Here is a 25796-nt window from a genome sequence, read left to right as displayed (position 1 = left end):
CTCTCTATCCTGTCCCTCTCTCTCTCTCCTTCTCTCTCTCTCCTGTCCCTCTCTCTCCTCTCCCCTCCCTCTCCCCTTCTCTCTCTTGTCCCTCTCTCTCCCCCTCTCTCTCCTCTCCCTCCCTCTCCCCCTCTCTCTCCTGTCCCTCTCTCTCTCCTCTTGTCCCTCTCCCCCTCTCTTTCCTGTCCCTCTCTCTCTCTCCTCTTGTCCCTCTCCTTCTCTCTCTCTCCTGTCCCTCTCTCTCTCTCTCTCTCTTTGGCCCTCTCTCTCTCTCTATCCTGTCCCTCTCTCTCTCTCTCTCCTTCTCTCTCTCTCCTGTCCCTCTCTCTCCTCTCCCTCCCTCTCCCCCTCTCTCTCTTGTCCCTCTCTCTCCCCCTCTCTCTCCTCTCCCTCCCTCTCTCTCCCTCCCTCTCCCCCTCTCTCTCTGTCCCTCTCTCTCTCCTCTTGTCCCTCTCCCCCTCTATCTCCTCTCCCTCCCTCTCTCTCCTGTCCCTCTCTCTCTCTCCCTCCCTCTCCCCCTCTCTCTCCTGTTCCTCTCTCTCTCTCTCCTCTTGTCCCTCTCTCCCCCTACCTTTCCTTTACACCAGTGAATTACAGCTCAACCTCTCTTCCCCTGCAGAAAGGGCCTCTATGTTCCTTGTTCACTGTGCTTGACAAAGAAACCAAGCCGTGCGTACGTCCATACGTATCACCTATAATAGCATTGCAATGATCGTTGCACACTCCTCCAGCAGTTCAATTGTATCTGATAGAAGATTAGGGATGGAAATACGGTGTTCTAAAGTGAGGTGGAGGGAAGGAAAGATATATTTTCTATTTTGGCTTGACATTACACAGACCAATGGACGCTGTAATATCATCTCAATGTACACTTGAACACAGTTCTTGGTTAATGTTATCTTTCAATACTGTTTATGACATCTGTTATATTATTGTTACGACTGTGTTATGTCGCCCTTATGAAGGAGGGTTCATGTGGAGTACAATCTAATTATAAGAGGAGCTGACTAATAGTTGAACCAGGAAAGGCAGGGTCTCTGAGGGAGTAGTGAATTAGGGGGACCGCTAACGGCTACAGTGTGGTTCAGCTGACTCAGACCATGAGGGGTCGCAGATTTAGAAACGGTTCCATCTCAGTATTTAGGAAACAGCTGAACATGAAAACAATCTGGGCGTGTGAGTTTGGTGGCAAAGTCTCATGGGAGACGTAGTCTCATTGCCTCAAGCATCGACACAGAGAGGAAGGGGGTGGAAGGGAGGGATAGAGAGAGAGAGCGAGAGAGGTATGAAAAGGTCATAGTGTTTGCTGCCTTTGCTCTTTCTCTGTGATGTCGTGTATTCATAGCGTTTCCATCAGGGGAGAGTTACGTAGTTATCCCTAAAAGACCTGGGATGTTTTGCAGACGGACCATATTTCTGACCCCCCCGGCCCTGTTCTACCTTCCCTTCATCAAGAGAAGAGACACTCACAAGAGGCAGGCTGAGACCATGTCTGAACGATAGGGGACAAACATGAGTTAATAAAGAGAGTTAAAGGCCCATGGAAGCAGCATGAGATAATAAGTATAAACCCAGCACAGTGTCCATTCAGAAAGTTCACCTGCCAGACAAATAGAACATAAAGGAGTCAAAATAGTACACTTGTCTGATTCTCTATTTCTCTCTTTGTCTTTCTCCAGATATTGACGATTCTAAGCTGGTGGGGTCGAGGGTGATCAACAGTTCGTTCCACCACAACAAGACGGGCTGTCAGATGACCTTTGATGATGACTACAGTGCCTACTGGGTCTACTTTGTCAACTTTGTGGGGACGCTCGCCGTGTTGCCCGGCAACATAGTCTCCGCCCTTCTCATGGACAAGATAGGGCGCCTGAGCATGCTGGGTAAGTTTTTTAAATGCTACTTCATACAGAGTATGTATTTGATATTCAGACAAATGTTCAATTGTGTGACTGTCCCCCCTGGGGTTTTACATATCGGTACCTATGAAAAAAAAAAAATGTATCACCAAAAAGAAAATGTGTTTGTAATCTGTTATCATGTCTTATGTTGTGATATGATGTGTAATAGCATGTTTTCTCCTCCAGGGGGCTCCATGGTGCTGTCAGGCATCAGTTGTTTCTTCCTGTGGTTTGGGACAAGTGAGTCTATGATGATCTTCATGCTGTGTCTCTATAACGGCCTCAGTATATCCGCCTGGAACTCCCTGGATGTTGTTACTGCTGAGCTCTACCCGACTGACAGGAGGTGGGTACAACACGCAGGCAGGCAGGCACGACACACACGCACACACACACACACACACCTCCATCCTTGACTCTCTCCTCTCCTCTGCCCTCCTCTCCTCTCCAGGGGTACAGGTTTTGGGTTCTGTAATGCCATGTGTAAGCTGGCAGCGGTGTTGGGGAACCTGATCTTCGGCTCTCTGGTTGGCATCACAAAGACCATCCCCATCCTGCTGGCGTCGGCTGTACTAGTGGGAGGAGGCCTGGTGGGACTACGACTGCCTGACACACGCGGCCACGTCTTGATGTAGAACTACACTAGCCAGCAGTCTTCACTCATGTACCCATTAGGCTTTAGTTGAACACTATAAGACAGTGGTATGTAGGCCTTATGATAGCGTGTTCAAGTGAAGGGCTACATGTTGAAGTGCAAGTGCTAAAGTGCAATTAGTCCAACATTTTGTTAAGTTGTATTCGGAATAAAAGAGCCCTTGGCCATATTTATTTTAACCTTAGGTACTCTGTACCTGCGACCAGAGGGGTGGAGCTGGAATTCGGGGTGGAGTGGGAAGAGTTGAACCCTATTTTATTCACCTTCTGGAGGGCTCTGCCCAGGTAGAGAGATGATTGCTGTTTCTGCCCCAAGACTGGACTATCTTGCCTAAATTATTTTTCAACCTTGTCATTCCCAAACCAGCTGTTTGTTTTAGGATTATTTCTTGTTGAATATCCAGGCATTTAGTTTGGGAAGTTGATCAAAATTCAGCTCTGTTTAAGCAGAAAGCAGGAGGGTTTTAACTTGAGATATGAAAAAGCCATTCTAAACCTAGCCTAAGTTTAATCAAAGGTACCTATTGCTGCTTTCCTCAGTGCCACGGGTCTGACATGAATACAAGTTAGGTGATAAGATACGTTCTTTAGTCAGCCTGGGTACCATAGTTACTATACGTTACAACATAATCATTCTCTAAGGGCAGAATCCTAACTAAAGAAGCATCAATTTAGGTTTCAGGCTTAAGCTCTTGTGAGCACATGACTCTGTTGTCATGTTAAGGGACATTTAACCTATTTCACTGAAAGCTAAATGTATAGTTTGGAGTGAACTATGCCTTTAACATATTCATGACATTGCAGTATCATAATGGCATCATTGCAGTACATGCTTTTGCATTTGACCAGGTATGGCTCATTTGTGTAAATGTACAGTGTGTGTGTATGTATGATATTGTGTGCACGTGTATAATATATTGTATATATTCAAACGTTGTTCATTTCCCAACTATGGGTTGAGGTCGATGTTAATGAGTTGACTTGACTCACTGAAGTGTCTTGACTGGTTTCAAATCAAACTTTATTTGGCACATGCAGCTAATACAAGTGTAGACCTTACCGTGAAATGCTTACTTACAAGCCCCTAACCAACAGTGCAGTTCAAGAAGAGTTAATGGTTAATGGTGTGTTAATGAGTTTGTCTTTCAGCTTGTCCAACTGCATCACTTGCAGCCATCCATCCCTCATCACGTCACACTCTGTATGAAATCAACTCTTTAACTACACTTCTGTTCAAATAGGAAACTTTGCATGTGTGTTACTAAAGTCTTTCTGTTGTGTGTTCTGTTTTTGTGTCTCTGCTACAGGGATGTAGTTGTAGAAAAACATAACGGTGGCTAAACACTGTAGCTGGTTGAGATAACAGAGAGAGTAACATAAACACTGCAGGTAACAATGCTAAGTTGGTGTAACAGCCAGGTGTGTTAACACTTTTCATTTAATAAACCAGTGGTGTTGTCCTTGTTTAGTTGTGCTTCCACTCCACTACATCCCTGCTGCAGCCATTTTAATCTGGATCAAAGGTGACTGTGTCAATCTGGTCAGTTCCTTGTTCTGTGGGCAGGTGTCCATCTGTTCTTCTGGGTAATTTTGACGGGGCATGCAGTGGGGAAATGACTGTTCTGTACGGAGCTACAGACATGCTATAGACCAGGACTATTCAACTACAGCCCCTCCAGGTCCCTCCACAGTACTGCTGGTTTCCTCTTCTCCCCTTCTGTCCCTCTTCTCACTGATCAATATATCAAAGTATAGTGCTTTTTACAAAAACATTTTTCACAAAGTGCTTAACCGTAACCTGGTCTAGACACAGAAATAACATGCATGCCATTGATTGGCCAGATAATCCACTGACCAGGTCTGAATCCGTCCCTGATTAGAGGGGAAGGATGAAAACCAGCAGTTCTGTAGTTAGTAAATCTTGAGGCCCAGGTTTGAATAGCCCTGCTGTAGACAATACATGGAGGTGTGTGTTAAACCATTTGTCAAATACCTGTCCTTGATCTGATTTACTTTGACTAGGGAAGGTTAACAGGTGCAATGTAAACTATGTCATGACTGTCTTGATCAGGTCAGGTTACAGGAGACCACAACCCTACAGATTATCTCTCAACCCCAACAGAGGAGGGGAGAGCTAGGGGTCTGAAAATGTGGAGGGTTTTATGGCCCCTCACGGCCCTGGTAAATCTCAGGCCATAGACAAATTCCTATGTTCGATTACTATTGAGAACCAGCCTCAGAACATTAAACATGAACTAAAGGGACTTTGGAACAATTGTTTTCGTCAGCCACAATGGTGGTCATGACGATAGATGGAATATGAAAATGTATGTCATTTTTGTTCTGTTATCAAAGGTTAATAGATGACGTTATTACAAAAACATTGTAATGTGAAGGGTTTCCCTAGTATATGTTTGATGTTTATACATTGTACGTTGTATGGAAAATATCCAAATCAAAGAGAATGTTTTGGGGAAGATGAAATGTTAAGTTAGTTGTCTAAAATTGGATTTGAATAAAACCTAGCCCTTGCCTCATTAACTTGGTACGCCCAGAGAATTGCCCTAAAGGCAGCTACGCCCACTTCTGACCCAAGGGTATAAAACCTGTGAGTATAGAATTTACAGCAGGACTACGTGACACCAGCTGCAGCGAGGTCTAAAAAGTCAACGAACCCAGAACGCAACGCAAGTTTGAAGACAAAGAAATCATTTTCTACCCAAGCTACGGATGAGTAGCTGTGTCTAAGCGGGTGAATTCAAGTCGAACCACCTAGCCTCCATCTCCCATCGAATCGTGGTATCTAAAGGGTTTCATTCCTATGCTGTGAGCTCTGAGCTACAGAGCTGTCTGTCCTCAGTAGACCCCTTCCAGAGAAAAGGGTGAGGGAACAGACTCCTAAGCCAAAAAGGACACTGACACCAGGAGGACGAGCAGGGAGGTGCGCAGGAGAAGTGCTTCATCGAACAGTGGAACGGTCCACGCAGAGAATCCCCAGAGATCATCCCCACATAATTACATCATTATATTCTGACCCATAAGAGCGGCAGTTTGGGGCAAAGCTAGGGTTAGAATAGCATAGATGACAAATTCACACAAATGTATATTTCTCTTGTGCACTTTCTTTTTTCTCTCTCTTTTGAAATTCCCATTGTGGGTAACATGCGCCATAGTGTGTTGGCCCTGTATACTAAGTTCTAATCAATAGCCTATAATGTGTTTTGTCTATGTGTATCTTTTATCATCATTTTAGCTTTTTAGTAAATAAATATTCAACTAAGATTGGTGTGGTACGAATTCATTGGTGGGACCCGGGTCCGTGCAGATTCACGGGCTATACGACGTTCAGAACGAGATTGTTAGAGGCAACTGGTTAATTAGCGGCTGTTGTAAAATCGATATTCTGATATTCTTTGAGTTAATTTGGGAAATAGAAACTCAATAAAAACTAGTTTTCCCATGGTGCCCCAAGTTAATGAGTTAATAATTGCTTGATTCAGTTAATCACGTAATTAGAAACTTGTAATCATTCGACGAACAACATTAACCTCTAAGCACCGAAACCGTTAGCGGGATTAAATTCGACAACATACGGTGATCGCTACATAAATAGTCATATTAAACATTAATGAAATTACAAGTGTCTCACATGTATCGAAAGCCTAGAATCTTGCTAATCCAACTGCGTTGTCAGATTTAAAAAGGGATTTACTGCGAAAGAATACGATGTGATTATCTGAGGATAGAGCCCCATAAAAAAACTATTTCAACCAGCACAGGCGTAACAAAATCACAAACTGCATTAAAATAAAATGTTTACCTTTGACGATCTTCGTCTGTTTGCAATCGCAATGCTCATTATTACACAATGAATTATCTTTTGTTTGATAAAATCCGTTTTTATAGCCTAACACAAAACATTTTGTGAACCGCTGGTGTCGTGAATTCCATCTCAATCCATTTTCGACGACACGTAATGACATCATTGTGCACCAATGATTTGACAGCTGTTTTGTTGATTGACTGCATTTTAACCCAATGACCACTGATCGTCTTGAAATCTAGCTGGGTAGATAGCCAATGAGCTGAGGTAAACGGCAATATGTAATGTTTATGTGTTGGAAGACCAACCCATGTAGTAAACTCCGGTGTAAAGAGGGTCATTCGCTATTGAAGTTTCATACCGGAAGGAGCAACGCATATTACGCACAGCGTTGTTTCGCATATTCAGCTGTTTATATATCAATCAGTATGGCGACTAAATCAGGGAAAGCTAAATCTAAGTCTAGATATACAGATGTACACACAATTTTAGAAGAAATCGGGAAAGTGATACAGATTGTTGGGAGGACGATTCATTTAGCGATTCCCAAATGGATGAATATTTTTTGAACGGAGAGGACATCGTTTTGGACTGGTAAGTTCTTCTCATGCTAATGCCCTTGTTTGAAATTAATAATATAAAATATTATTTATGATTTTTTATTTTATTTAGTAGCAATATATAAAAATGTAATGAAATGTGAGATGCGTGTGTCTGCCGCCCCACCCCAACCCACATGAAATAGCCTATTTGAGGCTGTTTAGGGGAGGGCAGGCCCACAACAATGGCCAAAGTGAAATGGAGACCGTAGATACAGCTGGTCTGTTGTAATATAATAAAGACAGTAGATCTAGCTGGTCTGTCATAATATAATAGAGACAGTAGATCTAGCTGAAATGTCATAATATAAAAGAGACAGTAGATCTAGCAGGTCTATAATAATATATTCAACCTTATGTTCCCTGTACTCTATATATATCTGTTTATTATACCTGTTGATACAGGGCTCATGTGTGAAACTATTCTAACTGAACATTTTCTTTCACAGTGACACTGACTCCGAATGGGAGCCCCCAGTGCCAAGGTGTCCATCCCCCACTGAAGCTGGTTCATCCAGCTCCTGCTACAAGTGGTGTTCATCTGCCCAAATTGATTTCTGCAGGCATGGATGTGCCTCAGGGCCAAAAGGGCACAGCATGGAGGCGTCGCTGTGTTCTTTGCAAAATGAAGTCCCCCATCACCTGCACCACATGCTTGGTGACCCTCTGCTTTACAGCAGAAAGAGACTGCTATGGCACCTGGCATCAGCAGCACAATATTGTGTAGAGCTTTGGCAAAGTGGGTGGGGTTATATCCTTCCTGTTTGGCCCTGTCCGGGGGTCTCATCAGATGGGGCCACAGTGTCTCCTGACCCCTCCTGTCTCAGCCTCCAGTATTTATGTTACAGTAGTTTGTGTCGGGGGGCTAGGGTCAGTTTGTTATATCTGGAGTACTTCTTCTGTCTTATCCGGTGTCCTGTGTGAATTTAAGTATGCTCTCTCTAATTCTCTCTATCTCTCTCTCGGAGGACCTGAGCCCTAGGACCATGCAAGTCCACCTGGCCTTGCTGCTGTTCCAGTTTCAACTGTTCTGCCTGTGGCTATGGAACCCTAAACTGTTCATATTTACTCTTGAGGTGCTGTCCTGTTGCATCCTCTACAACTACTGTGATTATTATTATTTGACCCTGCTGGTCATCTATGACCGTTTGAAAATCTCGGCCATGTTCTGTTATAATCTCCACCCGGCACAGCCAGAAGAGGACTGGCCACCCCCCATAGCCTGGTTCCTCTCTAGATTTCTTCCTAGGTTTTGGCCTTTCTAGGGAGTTTTTCCTAGCCACCTTGCTTCTACACCTGCATTGCTTGCTGTTTTGGGTTTTAGGCTGGGTTTCTGTACAGCACTTTGAGATATTAGCTGATGTACAAAGCGCTTTATAAATACATTTGAATTGATAGAGGACTGAGGGTCTTCCAAATACTGAAAGTGTGTAAATAGTTACCCCATGTTATTTTGTAAATGTATACATTTTTTTTTCCCCCAATTTTTTTTTTTTGGGGGGGGGGTGTTAGAATACCATTTTGGTATTTTGCATATAGTTATTTGTCTCAAAATGTATACCTTCACCAAATTGGCCACTTGGGTACATTTGGGCTACTTGTGTGGGACACCTGGGTGACTTCATGATAAATGTCATGTAGCACACTCATTTTAGAAGTTATCATTCTGAAACTTTGCACAAGTACTGTTGCCCTCTTATGTGTTTCACTGAAAAGTAGGAGGTTAGCTCTAAGAGGTAAACTAATACAACGTCACGACAACTATATAGTGGTAGGTTCCACTGGGATCTACACGTAATGTATTCAATAAAGAGTTACATTCTCTAACAACCATGGTACTTTGATTACAGACTTTACAATTGGTGTCATTTATCAAGATGGCCAGAAGATGGAACTGTTCATTCAGTGTGTGGGCGTGCATGTGGGTGAGCGTGTTCAGGTGATGAGCAAACTTGCATGAGACCTGAGGAGTTGCTTTGGCTAAGTGGGCTAATGCGCTCCTGTGTTGCGCAGGAGGCCCTGCTTTTGAACCCCCTCGCTCACAATCTAATCACTATAACTACTGAGCTTTAATAGGATCATAAATCAAAATCGAATGAAAATTGTATTGCTCGTGTACATGTATTTTGCAGGTGTAGCGAAATGCTTATGTTCCTAGCTCCGACAGTGCAGTAATACCGAACAATACACACAGATCCCCAAAATATGTAAGAAAGGAAATTAAGAAATCTTATGAGTTATGTCAGAGTCTGGAATATAATATGTGGGTATATGAGGGTGTCTAGACATTATGGGCATTATCTGAATAAAAAGCCTTGACTAGAATACAGTATGAAGTGGGTAAAACAGTATGTAAACATTAATAAAGTGATCCGTGTTCAATGACTATATACTGTTGTCATGATGTTAACACTTTCTGTCAATTGGCTAGCAGAGATGTGAATAACCCCCTCTCCTGTTGGGAGGGGGGCAGTTTTACAACTTAACCCCCATATCATAAATTCCGTAAAGAGACTCTCCCTGGCCATGTAGTATGGAGAGAGTTTCACAGTAGAGTAAAGGAACTTCTTCTACATCACAGAATTTGAGAACTGAACAATATCCATGTTTTGGAGAATGTGTAAACGGTCGGTGAAGAAGCCAGCTACGACCCGGGCCATTTTGTTTCATGTTCGTGACCTCATGAAAGACATTACAGCCACATTACCCTAACTCTGTTTATACAGGTGCCTCCGTTATGAGGTTTGCATCATATTCTTGTATAAAATGAATGAGTAGAGATGAAACTATTTGTGAAATGATGTAATGTGATGTTAATGTGAGAGAATTGTATTCCCTTTAAAGTTTAACTAAGTCATTGGCCTGCCCCCGTGAGCACAGACATGATCTGGTGGCTATTCCATGACCTTCCCTATTGTTACGAATAAAAGCCCACACAGACACAATATAGTTGTAACAACCCTCTATTCTGTGTTATGCAGGTGAGTGAGGACCCAACAGCGATTCAACAGAAACAGTCTTTTAATGTCCAAACAGGGAAAACATAAATCCTCAATCGTTACAGGAGATGTCCAAACAGGGAAAACATAAATCCTCTATCTTTGCAGGAGAGTCCTCCTTCTAGTAGTAGAGGAGAATTGCAGGGCTAGCGGCAACAGACTGCAGGTCCCTCTGGGTAGGCGCGGGCCATAGAGGACAGAGACACCTGCTCACACGCAGCATCTGATGAAGAGGCAGATTACGACAGGACGGGACAAGGGCAAAGCAAACAAGAATCCGACAAGGTCAGAAGCAGAAACAGAGAGAGAAATAGAGACTTAATCAGAGGGCAAAAGAGGAGACAGATGCTTTTACACCTGCATTGTTTGCTGTTTGGGGTTTTAGGCTGGGTTTCTGTACAGCACTTTGAGATATCAGCTGATGTACGAAGGGCTATATAAATAAATTTGATTTGATTTGATTTGACAGGTGTGAGAGAGTAAACGAGGTCGTTAGGAGAATGGGGAACAGCTGGGAGCAGGAACGGAACGAAAGAGAGAGAGAAAGATAGTAACCTAATACGACCAGCAGGGGGAAACGAAGAGAAGAGAAAGCACAGGGACAAGACATAACATGACATTCTGTTGCATAAAATAACCATTTGATGCAAATACTATATGTTAACATAATCTTGCAATTTTGCTCTCACAGTTTCCACCCAATTGGCGACAGATTTTTATCTGAATATTCCAAAATCTGCACCAGAGATGTTGCCATCAAATTTACTTGTTGCAAATAAAAGGATGTGCACGATGACGTGGAGCACATAAACATTTATTTTGTGGTTAAATTCCCATGTACTGAATAAAAAATAGAAGTTAAATGGTTTTCCATCTTATTTTCAACTGTACTGATTGTTTTGTCACAAAAAATGTTGCATCAAATAGTAAATGTGACCACTCTGGTATTGGCATGTGTGCTCTTGTCACACCCTGATCCGTTTCACCTGTCCTCTTTATTTTCTCCACCTTGGCTGATTTCTTTTGATTTTCCCATGATGTCATGCAAAAAGGCACTGAGTTTGAAGGTAACATAGAAAACATAGAAAACAAAACATAGAATGCCCACCCCACATCACACCCTGACCTAACCAAATAGGGAAATAAAATGTCTCTCTAAGGTCAGGGCGTGACAACGCAAGTATAAACACCATGGGACCACGCAGCCATCATACTGCTCAGGAAGGAGATGCGTTCCGTCTCCTAGAGATGAACGTACTTTGGTGAGAAAAGTGCAAATCAATCCCAGAACAACAGCAAAGGACCTTGTGAAGATGCTGGAGGAAACAGGTACAAAAGTATCTATATCCACAGTAAAATGAGTCCTATGTCGACATAACCCGAAAGGCCGCTCAGCAAGGAAGAAGCCACTGCTCCAAAACCGCCATAAAAAAGCCAGAGTACGGTTTGCAACTCCACATGGGGAGAAAGATAATAATTTTTTGAGAAATGTCCTCTGGTCTGATGAAACAAAAATAGAACAGTTTGGCCATAATGACCATAGTTGTGTTTGGAGGAAAAAGGGTTAGGCTTGCAAGCTGAAGAACACCATCTCAACCGTGAAGCACGGGTTGGCAGCATCATGTTGTGGGGGTGCTTTGCTGCAGGAGGGACTGGTGCACTTCACAAAATAGATGGCATCATGAGGCAGGAAAATTATGTGGATATTTTGAAGAAAACATCTCAAGACATCAGTCAGGAAGTTAAAGCTTGGTCGCAAATGGGTCTTCCAAATGGACAATGACCCCAAGCATACTTCCAAAGTTGTGTCAAAATGGCTTAAGGACAACAAAGTCAAGGTATTGGAGTGGCCATCACAAAGCCGTGACCTCAATCCCATAGAACATTTGTGGGCAGAACTGAAAAAGCGTGTGTGAGTAAGGAGGCCTACAAACCTGACACAGTTACACCAGCTCTGTCAGGAGGAATGGGCCAAAATCCACCCAAATTATTATGGGAAGCTTGTGGAAGGCTACCCGAAACGTTTGACCCAAGTTAAACAATTTTAAAGGCAATGCTACCAAATACTAATTGAGTGTATGTAAACTTCTGACCCACTGGGAATGTGATGAAAGGAATAAAAGCTGAAATAAATAATTCTCTACTATTATTCTGACATTTCACATTCTTAAAATAAAGTGGTGATCCTAACTGACCTAAAACAGGGATTTTTTTTACCAGGATTAAATGTCAGGAATTGTGAAAAACTTAGTTTATATGTATTTGGCTAAGGTGTATGTAAACATCCGACTTCAACTGTACACAACCATGTCTCAAGGCTTAAAAATCCTTCTTTAACCTGTCTCCTCCCCTTCATCTACAGTGACTGAAGTGGATTTAACAATAAGGGATAATAGCTTTCACCTGGATTCACCTGTTCAGTCTGTCATGGAAAGAGCAGGTATTCCTAATGTTCTTGTACACTTAGTGTAACTACATGGTACATTTAAAACATTCTCTTTAAATAACATGTACTGAAAGAGCCAAGCATTGATCAACAAAGCTTGTTTTGTATGTAAATAATAATACACCTATACAAGTCCATACACACGCGCGCACACACACACACACACACACACACACACACACACACACACACACACAATATAATTCCAGTCTACTCAGAATACAGTGTACAGTTATTGATACAGTAGTTGACATTACTATCTGTTCGTTGTCAGAAAGGTCCTGTTTCTGCCGTCTGGTTTCCAGCTCAAACAGAAAAAAACAGCAAAGAGTCACATACAAATCCAAACAGATATCACATATGGAACTAGATCCTAAACCAGATGTTGTCCCATTTACACTGAGATCCATAACTGTCCTGATCCTGTTTGTGGCCTGTTTATGTTCCAAATTTTCATTCAGAATAAGTGAATAGGATGCTCTGATAGTCAGTCACATACATTCACAGTTTAGCTACAGATTGAGATCTCTGACACAAATGTAGGCCTGTGATGCAGGTTCTAATCCAGATCATGTAAAATTCAGTTTTCACTTTTAATCCAGATTCTAATCCAGATTAAGATTCAGGTGGAGATGTTCAGTGTCTTCCCCTTGAGGGTCATGAAGTAGAGTTTAGATCCATCTGATTTAGACATGAGGAGGAAGAGGAACGGGTCCAGGCAGGCATGCAGGCAGCACAGACACACTGCTACCTTGAAGTAGCCATAGAAGCTCTCCTCTCCGCCTTCCAACAGGCGTACGTAATGCAGGAAGTGGAAGGTTGCGACGGGGCCGAAACATGCCACGAAGATCACAAACACCAGTGAGCTTGCCTTGACATACAGTGTCCAGTCGTGGTGCGAGTGGTTGAGTCCTCGGACGATCCGTGTGTAACACACAGCCATGACCACCAGGGTGAATAATAGACCCAGGATTGTCACACCCATATTGTAGTAGAGCAGAGGAGCATGGGAGCTGTAGTCCCGGGGGAGTACATCCTGGCAGGTGGTGAAGCCGAGCTGGGGTAGGCGGTAGCTCTGACGGACCAGTAGTTTAGGTATGATGGCAGCCCCAAACACCCCCCACACAGCCAAACTGGCCCAAACGGTGCACGCCCTCTTGGGAAGGCTCTTGTAGAGGAAGGGGTGCACCACAGCCAGGTAGCGCTTGATGCTAAGGCAGGCTAGCGTGTGGGACGAGCAGTAGAGGTTGCCATAGAAACAGGCTGTGACAACACGGCAGGCAGTCTCGCAGAACATCCAGTGGTTGCCGTGGAGATGGTAGTGGGCCTTGACGATGAGAGAGAGGAGGAGGAAGAGGTCGGAGATGGCCAGGCTGCAGTAAAGGATGGTTGACGACACTGTCCTGACTTTAGTGGCCCCGGCAGACAAGATGGCAATGTTGGCCGGGATCCCTACGACAACGGCCAGCATGTAAACGCAGGGTATGACCCATGTGCTCAGAGGGCCGGCAAGATACGCCGCTGTGTCATTGCTTAGCAACCGCAGCGCCGGAGGGGTAAGGGCAGAGGGGCTGAGGAGGGGAGAAGAATGGGGTGCTTGTTGTGTCTGTGTCTGTTGGGTGGCATTAGGGAGAGTGACAGACTTTAACTGGATAATTTCTCCTCTAAATGTTCTGGGATTTACCACCAGTAATGTTCCTCTTGGATTTCCTGGCATTTTTTTCCCGGGAGAGGACATGAAGGGAGGGAGACATTAGGGTTTGGCACTATAACTCATACTGAAAGTACACTGAAGGCTATTCAAAACAGCTTTTGTCTTTTGTTTTTCTTGTGTGTTCAACATTCATTTGGTTAGCGATTTTCATTTACATAGGAATATACAGTGAGCTCCAAGAGAATTGGGACAGTGAGATGTGTTACTGTTTTAGCTCTGTGCTCTAGCACTTTAGATTTGAAATGATAGTGCGGCTGTCAGCTTTAATTTCAGGGTATTTTCATCCATATCAGTTGAACCATTTAGAAATTACAGCACTTTTTGTACATAGTTCCCCCATTTTAGGGGACCAAAAGTGTCACGCCCTGGTCGAAGTATTTTGTGTTTATCTTCATGTATTGGGTCAGGCCAGGGTGTGGCATGGGTTTTTGTATGTGGTGTGTATATATTGGGATTGTAGCTAGTGGGGTGATCTAGTAAAGTCTATGGCTGTCTGGAGTGGTTCTCAATCAGAGGCAGGTGTTTATCGTTGTCTCTGATTGGGAACCATATTTAGGCAGCCATATTCTTTGAGTTTGTCGTGGGTGATTGTCCTTAGTGTCTTGATGTTCCTGTCTATGTGTTAGTTTACACAAGTATAGGCTGTTTCGGTTCTCATTACGTTTTGTAGTGTTTGTGTTTAGTGTGTTTTTTTTTCATTAAACATGAGTCGTAATCTACACGCTGCATTTTGGTCCGATCCTTGCTAGGAGGAGATAGTAGAAAACCGTTACAAAAAGTATTTGGACAAATTCACTTAATCAAATCAAATAAATTATTATTTGTCACATGCGCCGACTACAACAGGTAGACCTGTGAAATGCTTATTACAAGTCCTTAACCAACAATGCAGTTCAAGATATAGAGTTGAGAAAATATTTACAAAATAAACTAAAGTTTAAAAAAAATATGAAAAGTAACACAATAAAATAACAATAACGAGGCTACATACAGGGGTACTGGTACTGACAATGTGTGGGGGTACAGGTTCGTCGAGGTAACTTTTACATAAAGTGACTATGAATAGATAAGAAACAGCGAGTAGCAGAAGCGTAAAAACAAAAGGGGGGGTCAATGTAAATAGTCCGAGTGGCCATTTGATTAATTGTTCAGCAGTCTTATGGCTTGGGGGTAGAATCTGTTAAGGAGCCTTTTGGACCTAGACTTGATGCTCCGGTACTGCTTGCTATGCTGTAGCAGAGAGAATCCTCTATGACTTGGGTGACTGGGGTCTCTGACAATTTTTGGGGCCTTTGTCTGATACCGCCTAGTATATAGGTCCTGGATGGCACGAAGCTTGGCCCCAGTGATGTGCTGGGCTGTACACACTACCTCCTTACGGTCGGACGCCGAGCAGTTGCCATAACAGGCGGTGATGCAATCTGTCAGGATGCTCTTGATGGTGCAGCTGTGGAACTTTTTGAGGATATTGTGACCCATGCCAAATCTTTTCAGTCTACTCAGGGGGTAAAGGCATTGTCGTGCCCTCTTCAAAACTTTCTTGGTGTGTTTGGACCATGATCATTTGTTGGTGATGTGGACACCAAGGAACTTAACTCTCGACCCGCTCCACTACAGCCCTGTCGATGTGAATGGGGGTGTGTTCGGCCCTTCTTTTCCTGTAGTCCACGATCAGCTCCATTGTCTTGCTCACGTTGAGGGAGAGGTTGTTGTCCTGGCATTACATTGCCAGGTCTCTGACCTCCTCCCTATAGGCGGTCTCATCATTGTTGGTGATCACTACCACTGTTGTGTCGTCAGCAAACTTAATGACGGTGTTGGAGTCGTTCTTGGCCACGCAGCCATGGGTGAACAGGGAGTACAGGAGGATCAGCTTGGCAGATGTGTTGTTGCCTACCCTTACCACCTGGGGCAGCCCTTCAGGAAGTCTAGGATCCAGTTGCAGAGGAAGGTGTTTAGTCCCAGGGTCCTTAGCTTAGTGATGAGCTTTGTGGGCACTATGGTGTTGAACGCTAAACTGTAGTCAATGAACAGCATTCTCACATATGTGCTCCTTTTGTCCAGGCGGGAAAGGGCAATGTGGAGTGAGATTGAGATTGGGTCATCTGTGGATCTGTTGGGGTGGTATGCGAATTGGAGTGGGTCTAGGGTTACCGGGATGATGGTGTTGTGAGCCATGCCCAGCCTTTCAAAGCACTTCATGGCTACCGATGTGAGTGCTACAGTGCAGTAGTCATTTAGGCAGGTTAGCTTAGCTTTGTTGGGCACAGGGACTATGGTGGTCTGCTTGAAACATGTAGGTATTACAGACTCGGTCAGGGAGAGGTTGAAAATGTCAGTGAAGACACTTGCCAGTTGGTCTGCGCATGCTCTGAGTACACGTCCTGGTAATCTTCTTGTGAATGTTGACCTGTTTAAAGGTCTTGCTCATATTGGCCACAGAGAGCATGATCACACAGTCGTCTGGAACAGCTGGTGCTCTGATGTATGCTTCGATATTGCTTGCCTCGAAGCGAGCATAAAAGTATTTTAGCCCATCTGTTAAGCTTGCGTCACTTGGCAGCTCACGGGTGGGTTTCCCTTTGTAGTCCGTAATAGTTTGCAAGCCCTGCCACATCCGACGAGCATCAGAGCCGTTGTAGTAGGATTCAATTTTTGTTCTGTATTGATGCTTTGCCTGTTTGATGGTTTGTCTGAGGGCATAGCAGGATTTCTTAAGCATCCGAATTAGTGTCCCGCTCCTTGAGAGCGGCAGCTTCTAGCCTTTAGCTGGGTGTGGTTGTTGCTTGTAATCCATGGCTTCTGGTTGGGATATGTACGTGCGGTAACTGTGGGGATGACGTCGTCGATGCATTTATTGATGAAGCCTGTGACTGAGGTAGTATACTCCTCAATGCCATTGGATGAATCCCGAAACATATTCCAGTCTGTACTAGCAAAACAGTCCTGTAGCGTAGCATCCGAGTCATCTGACCACTTCCATATAGAGCGAGTCACTGGTTCTTCCTGCTTTAGTTTTTGCTTGTAAGCAGGAATCAGGAGAATAGAATTATTGTCAGATTTGCCAAATGGAGAGCGATGGAGAGCTTTGTATGTGTTTCTTTGTGTAGAGTAAAGTTTTTTCCCCCTCTGGTTGCACATGCGACATGCTGGTAGAAATACTTATGTGTATTAAAGTAGTCAAAAGTTTAGTATTTGGTCCTATATTCCTAGCACATAGTGATTACATCAATCTTGTGACTCTATAAACTTGTTGGATGCATATGCTGTTTGTTTTGATAATTTTTTGCCCGGTAGAAATGAATGGTAAATAATGTATAGTGTAATTTTTCGAGACACTTTTATTCTAAATAAGATATATTTCTGTATGCTACCATGATTAATGAATTGTGAATAATGATGAGTGAGACACAGTTACAGATGTACAAATATCATGCCTCCAACATCTGTTAACCTCTCAATAACAGGGGAGGTTAGCATTTTCATGGCGGAATGATATTTGTGCATCTAACTTTCTCACTCATCATTATTCACGGTTCATTCAGGACTATCCGTAATCATGGTAGCTTCCACATGAATGTAGAAGCATATTCTAATTTACAATAAAGTGACTCTAAAATGACACAATACATTATTTACCATTAATTTCTATTGGGCACAAAATAATGGAGAACAGAACCAAACAACTAAAAATGTCCCAATACTTTTGGAGCTGACTGTATGACATGAGAAGTGACAATTAAGAATTGAAAGAGAAATAACAATATGCATTTGGTTTTCCAATATAATAAAGCATACAGTACATTAAGGTAATTTGACATGGCATGACGACTGAGTTTCCTATCTATGGTAATGAGTAGAGCTGCTGACAAGGAAAGGACTCGGGTGTTAGTCAAACACGTGGTTTTCACTGTAACATGCTGGAACATAGGACCAGTGACTGAATCAGAAGAGAGAGAGCAGTCTATCTGTGCCCTGTCGATTAGTAAAATCATACATACGGCTTTGGTTCAGTGATTCACATATCTACTGTATAAATATAGGTCAATTATTACAAAAAACATATTGACATTTTAATATATATTTTTTGTGTTAAATGTTATTATAGTCCCCCTTGGATGAAACTGGATAAATCTCACAGTTGGCAAAATAAATTATTAGAAACTAGAGGTCGACTGATTTAATTAGGGCCGATTTCGGAAATCGGAAACAATCGGAAATTTTTGGACACCAATTTGGCATTTAATTTTTTTTTTTTTTTTTACACCTTTATTTAACTGGGCAAGTCAGTTAAGAACACATTCTTATTTTCAATGACGGCTTAGGAACGGTGGGTTAATGTTAGTGGAATTCTAAATTCCTCTGTATTATTTCCCAATCAGAATTAAGCACTCTGTCAATGCATTCTATGGGATCGTAAAACCCATATTATTATTATAGGAATGGACAGAGCCCGAGTCTTAAACTCAGGTAACAGCGTTTATTACAAGAGAGTACTGACCAAAAATACAAAGAACCTTACATTTTAAAGAGACAACATAAAATGACATCATCAGCTTCTCTCTCACACCCTCATAAGTGTCTTCAGTGTCTTCAGGTCTGGAGATCTTCTTCTACTCCCCTCATAAAACAAACATTCCAATCTGTCTAAAAGACATCTTCTCCTCCACTAATGGAACATCAAAGATCATTCTTATCTGTCAGAAAAGATATATGCCATCCCCCTCCTTTAAACCCACAAGGTACAGACAATTAATTTGTTTTACTTACATTTTCAGTAACAGCTTAACCAAGAACCCATACATTTCATACCATAACATAATAGTATTAAAATAAATGGTTCTTAAATAAATGTATACATAATTAATCATTTCAACTATAATTTCCTCCAACAGTTAACTGCCTTGTTCAGGGGCAGAATGGCAGACTTTGCTCGGGGATTCGTTTTTGCAACCTTCCGGTTACTAGTCCAACGCTCTAACCACCTGCCTCACATTGCACTCCACGAGGAGCCTGCGTGGCAGGCTGACTACCTGTTATGCGAGGGCAGCAAGAAGCCAAGGCAAGTTGCTAGCTAGCATTAAACTTATCTTATAAAAAACAATCAATCTTAACTTACTCACTAGTTAACTACACATGGTTGATGATATTACTAGTTTATCTAGCGTGTCCTGCGTTGCATATAATCGATGCGTTGCCTGTTAATTTCTCATCGAATCACAGCCTACTTCACCAAACGGGTGATGATTTAGCACTGTCGTTGCACCAAACCTAACCATAAACATCCATCCCTTTCTTTAAAATCAATATACAAGTATATGTTTTTAAACCAGCATATTTAGTTAATATTGCCTGCTAACATGAATTTCTTAAAATTAGGGAAATTGTGTCACTTCTCTTGCATTCCGTGCAAGCAGTGTATATGCAGCAGTTTGGGCCACCTGGCTCGTTGCGAACTGTGTGAAGTCCATTTATTCCTAACAAAGACCATAATTAATTTGCCAGAATTGTACATAATTATGACATAACATTGAAGGTTGTACAATGTAACAGCAATATTTAGACTTAGGGATGCCACCCATTAGATAAAATAAGGAAAGGTTCCATATTTCACTGAAAGAATAAACATTTTGTTTTCGAAATGATAGTTTCCGGATTCGATCATATTAATAACCAAAGGCTCGTATTTCTGTGTGTTATTATGTTATAATTAAGTCTATGATTTGATATTTGATAGAGCAGTCTGACTGAGCGATGGTAGGCAGCAGCAGGCTCGTAAGCATTCATTCAAACAGCACTTTTGTGCATTTGCCAGCAGCTCTTCGCTGTGCTTCAAGCATTGAGCTATTTATGACTTCAAGCCTATCAACTCCCGAGATTAGGCTGGTGTAACCGATGTGAAATGGCTAGCTAATTAGCAGGGTGCACGCTAATAGCGTTTCAATCGGTGATGTCACTCGCTCTGAGACTTGGAGTAGTTGTTCCCCTTGCTCTGCAAGGGCCTATAAGAACATCCAATAGTCAAAGGTTAATGAAATATAAATGGTATAGAGAGAAATAGTCCTATAATTCCTATAATAACTACAACCTAAAACTTCTTACCTGGGAATATTGAAGACTCATGTTAAAAGGAACCACCAGCTTTCATATGTTCTCATGTTCTGAGCAAGGAACTTAAACGTTAGCTTTTTTACATGGCACATATTGCACTTTTACTTTCTTCTCCAACACTTTGTTTTTGCATTATTTAAACCAAATTGAACATGTTTCATTATTTATTTGAGGCTAAATTGATTTTATTTATGTATTATATGAAGTTAAAATAAGTGTTCATTCAGTATTATTGTAATTGTCATTATTACAAATAAAATTTAAAAAATCAGGCGATTAATAGGTATCGGCTTTTTTTGGTCCTCCAATAATCGCTATCGGTATCGGCGTTGAAAAATCATTATTGGTCGACCTCTATTAGAAACCATCACTAAATGGTATTTTTGTATAATTTCAGTTTACTTATTGATAAACGGTCATCAATAACAAGGAGTTGTCTTTACCTTTGGATTGAAAGGTCACATCCAGCAAAAGAGATGAAACAAGTTTTTTTAAACAGTTTCCCCATTGCCACAGTTTATCTGAATAGTCCTATGAATTAATAAACTCTAGCTATTAAAAATATAGGCAGATCTCTATAGATGTCCAGCGAGGTCACATCTCTGTCAAAAAGTCTGTCTGTTCTTGTTCCGTCAAGTTTTTTTCAGTGAGTTAAACCAGAGAGGAAGGCAGAGCAATAGGCAGTAATAGAAAACACACTTCCGGTTTAAAACTTCAAAACAAAAGAGGTATTTTGAAGACATTGCATCTCTAACACACATTCCTTGCAGTAGAACGCTTTAAAGATATATTCTTAAAGCTTTTCTATTGGTACTCTTATTTTGAAGGAATGTTTTCAAGTTGGTGTTGCCAGCATAATTTTGTGCTGCTGAAGAACTACTTTCTCAAAATGTATGTTTACATTTGAGTAATTTAGCAGAGTGACTTACAGTTAATGCATTCATCTTAAGATATTGTAGCTAGGTGGGACAGCCACATTATCACAGTCATAGTAAGTACATTTTTCCTCAATAAAGTAGCTATCAGCAAAGTCAGAGCTAGTTGGGGGGAGGTTATCTGCAGATGAGCATCATACCCAAGAAGACTCAAGGCTGTAATTGCTGCCAAATGTGCTTCAACAAAGTACTGAGTAAAGGGTCTGAATACTTACGTAAATGTGATATTTCAGTTTTTATTTTTAACACATTTGCGGAAATGTCTAAACCGAATTGAACCGCCACTCTTTTTGAATAGAGATCAGATTTGTTTTATGGGTTAAGAGAACTACTCTATTGGTTTACTGATCAAGTCACTTGGGTTATTTAGTCAAATAGAGGGTACAACTCATATACAGTGAGGTGTATCTTCGTGAGACTTAGCAATTAACTTAGCAATTTTGTCCTCTCTAGTGGTTATCAGTTCTGGGTCCTTATCTCTGAGGCTATACAAGACACTGTATTAAGTCCTGTTGTCCCTTTGAGAGGACAGTATGGGCTTTTCAATGATATCACTTGTGGGAGTGTGACCTTATCTTCCTGGTTCTTAAAATAATTGTAAAAAATAAAGAAATCCCCTTGAATGAGTCGGTGTGTCCAAACTTTTGACTGGTACTGTATCTTCTGAGAAAACTGGCACAAATAATTATGTTTTTACCGATCGCACAAATAAAATTATATAATGAGTCAGCTGTTCAACAGATGAATCATATTTCTAAATAAAAACGCTGTCTTTACGTCTATCTATTGTCTATGTATTGTGTGAGTGGGCGATGGTGCAGACGCACTCTCTCAAAAAAACACTAGTCACATCTTTCCTGTAGCTCAAAGAAATATCCCCACTTACGTCTTTGTCTGAAAACAAACAACATCCGCTCACAAAGACACACTATGCCTGCTGTGTCCCTCATTTACTGGTAAATAATAAATGCTACATGTCCAACAGAACAACAACAATGGCACGTAAAGCCATTTTTTACCCCCCAAGCTTCCCCCTCATGTTCAAACAAAACTGATAACCTCAACTCCCATTTTTATCAATTATATCTCAAACATTGTATTTATTTTGATCATCCCACTGTGAGTTCCCGTCAGGCCCCGGCAGCTACCAGGTGTGACCCTGTGGCCTATCTTGTTCTTCCTGTGTCTCTGACGCACAGATGCTGGGACACAACAGAGAGTCTCATCTAAACATCTATGTGGACCCCTCTCACTAAAAACATTGTATTTGGTTCAAAACATTCTCTAAGACCTAAACCTCAACTGGAGTTGTGTATAAAGGGTGTGACCAGTGAGCAAGTTGAGGAAGCTAGTTGAGGAGCTCCTAAGTATAACAAAATGGTCAATAATCATGGTCAAGTCCTATTCACAAAGTTAGGGGAGAAGGAGAAACAATTTGGAGAAATTCTAGGTGTACCACCTTTAACTGCAAATAGAGTTCTACAATCAATGACATGCATGTCATTCTTTCCTGGTTGAGGGTCAACGAGAGATGAACTGCTTCTCTTGTAGTTTTTTTGAGAAGTATTACTGTAATGAACATTACAGATTCTCTGCATAAGCAAATAACATTCAGCTCAGACACACAAGACATGCAATCAGGTTTATCTTCACAGTTACTATGTCCAAAACGAATTCACGGCAACACACAGTACTATATAGAGCCATGATCGCAAATTACTCAAGCAAACCGTAAAATTACCTTTAAAAAAAGGATTAAAATATATCTTAGGGAATGGCTGGGACTGTGAGGGGACACACACGCACACACAGACACTCCAACACACACAGACACTCCAACACACACAGACACTCCAACACACACAGACACTCCAACACACACAGACACTCCAACACACACAGACACTCCAACACACACAGACACTCCAACACACACAGACACTCCAACACACACAGACACTCCAACACACACAGACACTCCAACACACACAGACACTCCAACACACACAGACACTCCAACACACACAGACACTCCAACACACACAGACACTCCAACACACACAGACACTCCAACACACACAGACACTCCAACACACACAGACACTCCAACACACACAGACACTCCAACACACACAGACACTCCAACACACACAGACACTCCAACACACACAGACACTCCAACACACACAACATTTTTTTGTTGTATTGTTTGTATTATTTGTTAGTTGTATTGTTTGTATTATTTGTTAGTTGTATTGTTTGTATTATTTGTTAGTTGTATTGTTTGTATATCATTGTATGTTAAATTTGTTTGACTGTCCTTGTCTATCAGTGTTTGTTAATTGTCATGTTTTTGTGTGGACTCCAGGAAGAGTAGCTGCTAACGGAGATCCAATTAAATAAACCAGAGAACCCTCACAGAGAGCCACCCAACCAGAGCAACTTGACTCACGCCGTCTGTCCGTAGAGGAGCACCTGTCACGTCTGTGATGTCATGTTGTCGCTAACACCATTACTGGTGAGTCATCCAGAGATTAGGTACACTGTTAGACCATACGCTCTGAGGGTACACTCACTGAGCAACAAACACAAACAGTCTGAGGATGGCAATGCGGCCCCCCAGCCATGTCCAGTCAGTGTGCCCCCCAGCCATGTCCAGTCAGTGTGCCCCCAGCCATGTCCAGTCAGTGTGCCCCCAGCCATGTCCAGTCAGTGTGCCCCCCAGCCATGTCCAGTCAGTGTGCCCCCCAGCCATGTCCAGTCAGTGTGCCCCCCAGCCACGTCCAGTCAGTGTGCCCCCGGGCCACGTCCAGTCAGTGTGCCCCCAGCCATGTCCAGTCAGTGTGCCCCCAGCCACGTCCAGTCAGTGTGCCCCCGGGCCACGTCCAGTCAGTGTGCCCCCAGCCATGTCCAGTCAGTGTGCCCCCAGCCATGTCCAGTCAGTGTGCCCCCAGCCACGTCCAGTCAGTGTGCCCCCGGCCATGTCCAGTCAGTGTGCCCCCAGCCATGTCCAGTCAGTGTGCCCCCAGCCATGTCCAGTCAGTGTGTCCCCAGCCATGTCCAGTCAGTGTGCCCCCAGCCATGTCCAGTCAGTGTGCCCCCCAGCCATGTCCAGTCAGTGTGCCCCCCAGCCATGTCCAGTCAGTGTGCCCCCAGCCATGTCCAGTCAGTGTGCCCCCAGCCATGTCCAGTCAGTGTGCCCCCAGCCATGTCCAGTCAGTGTGCCCCCGGGCCACGTCCAGTCAGTGTGCCCCCGGCCACGTCCAGTCAGTGTGCCCCCCAGCCATGTCCAGTCAGTGTGCCCCCAGCCATGTCCAGTCAGTGTGCCCCCAGCCATGTCCAGTCAGTGTGCCCCCAGCCATGTCCAGTCAGTGTGCCCCCAGCTATGTCCAGTCAGTGTGCCCCCAGCCATGTCCAGTCAGTGTGCCCCCAGCCATGTCCAGTCAGTGTGCCCCCAGCCATGTCCAGTCAGTGTGCCCCCAGCCATGTCCAGTCAGTGTGCCCCCAGCCATGTCCAGTCAGTGTGCCCCCCAGCCATGTCCAGTCAGTGTGCCCCCCAGCCATGTCCAGTCAGTGTGCCCCCAGCCATGTTCAGTCAGTGTGCCCCCCAGCCATGTCCAGTCAGTGTGCCCCCAGCCATGTCCAGTCAGTGTGCCCCCAGCCATGTCCAGTCAGTGTGCCCCCCAGCCATGTCCAGTCAGTGTGCCCCCTCTGTAAACCACCGCTGACAGAGATTTTTTTTCTAAATAATTATGATAAAACGTGACACTTTTACAACAGGACAATCTGAAGGGGCAGGTGCCTTTTTGCCCCTATGAGCATGAAGCCACAGTCATGAAAATAACAGTCTGTTACAGCTGTTTATACTTACAATATGTGTTGTATCAAAATGTACAAGCATTGCATAAACAACAACAGTTTGAGGGAATCGGTCCGTTCACCAACCAAATATTTAATATCCATAATTCTTCTGATTATTTATTTGAATTGCGCGCCCTCCAGTTTCACCGGATGTTGTCCCGCTAGCGGGATGCCTAGCCCTAAGTGAACACTTACTTCAACTTTTTTTTCTTAAATTCTTATAGCATCGTTGGTTAAGGGCTTGTAAGTAAGCATTTCACTGTAAGTTTGTATTCGGTGCATGTGAATAAAATCACATTTGATTTGATGATTTGATGTGACAGCAGTCTACTGTCCTTTCTCATACAGTCCCATGGGCTGTAGCACTGTTTGTGTGAGTAGGCGTTTAGATTAGATCAGTGCGGTTTTGGGGTCGAGGTTCAGGCTGTGGTTGTTTCCGCTGGTGGTTGTGGGGCTGTAGCCTACAGGATGAACTTTGCACCGCTGAACTTTTGGCACAAAAGCTAAATATACTTAATTCAAGATGTAAATGATTAAGCTGTTCATTTAATTTTTAAAACTTAATTTCAATTATAGTAACAGACTCTCACCTTGGTTGGTGAATGGACATGGGGGGCTACAGTGTAATTGACATGGGGGGCTACAGTGTAATTGACATGGGGGGGCTACAGTCAGGGTTCCAACAGATAATAAGTAATGTTCTCACCTAATTTGTCAATTTGGATGTTTTCCCAGTACTGCCCCATTCCTGGT

General features: G+C 42.9%; 3 protein-coding genes across 3 annotated transcripts in view; 2 read left to right on the top strand and 1 right to left on the bottom strand.

The window, feature by feature from the left end:
- LOC115121122 (synaptic vesicle glycoprotein 2C-like) overlaps nucleotides 1-5837 on the top strand; it is a 58855-nt gene extending 53018 nt beyond the window's left edge. The window contains exons 10-12 of the mRNA XM_065017412.1: nucleotides 1680-1883; nucleotides 2088-2247; nucleotides 2353-5837. Of these exons, the coding sequence (XP_064873484.1) occupies nucleotides 1680-1883; nucleotides 2088-2247; nucleotides 2353-2536 (548 nt within the window). The 3' untranslated portion in view covers nucleotides 2537-5837. The remainder of the gene's footprint in view (nucleotides 1-1679; nucleotides 1884-2087; nucleotides 2248-2352) is intronic.
- A 7207-nt stretch (nucleotides 5838-13044) lies between these two features.
- Nucleotides 13045-22889, bottom strand: LOC115117328 (proteinase-activated receptor 3-like). The gene is made up of 6 exons (XM_029645803.2): nucleotides 22877-22889; nucleotides 22301-22384; nucleotides 22069-22076; nucleotides 20675-20778; nucleotides 17054-17068; nucleotides 13045-14122 (listed from the first exon to the last, which is right to left on the bottom strand). The coding sequence occupies exons 1-6, from the start codon at nucleotides 22887-22889 to the stop codon at nucleotides 13045-13047; spliced, it is 1302 nt and encodes a 433-aa protein (XP_029501663.2).
- A 994-nt stretch (nucleotides 22890-23883) lies between these two features.
- LOC135571504 (putative keratin-associated protein 4-16) lies at nucleotides 23884-24910 on the top strand. The gene is made up of 3 exons (XM_065018094.1): nucleotides 23884-24220; nucleotides 24364-24624; nucleotides 24717-24910. Exons 1-3 carry the CDS (start codon nucleotides 23884-23886, stop codon nucleotides 24908-24910), a joined length of 792 nt encoding a protein of 263 aa, XP_064874166.1.
- Nucleotides 24911-25796: the final 886 nt, after the last annotated feature.

This window comes from Oncorhynchus nerka, linkage group LG4 (assembly GCF_034236695.1).
Source record: "Oncorhynchus nerka isolate Pitt River linkage group LG4, Oner_Uvic_2.0, whole genome shotgun sequence".
NCBI classification, from domain to species: Eukaryota; Metazoa; Chordata; class Actinopteri; order Salmoniformes; family Salmonidae; genus Oncorhynchus; species Oncorhynchus nerka.
This window is presented reverse-complemented; position numbering and strand designations above follow the sequence as displayed.

Bases quoted from the DNA above. Each gene is read 5' to 3' on its own strand.
- LOC135571504 (XM_065018094.1), top strand. From the start codon at position 23,884: ATGTCCAGTCAGTGTGCCCCCCAGCCATGTCCAGTCAGTGTGCCCCCC. The intron at 24,221-24,363 runs GTCAGTGTGTCC...GTGTGCCCCCAG, and splicing joins TGTGCCCCCAGCCATGTCCA to CCATGTCCAGTCAGTGTGCC. The intron at 24,625-24,716 runs GTCAGTGTGCCC...TGTGCCCCCCAG, and splicing joins TGTGCCCCCAGCCATGTCCA to CCATGTCCAGTCAGTGTGCC.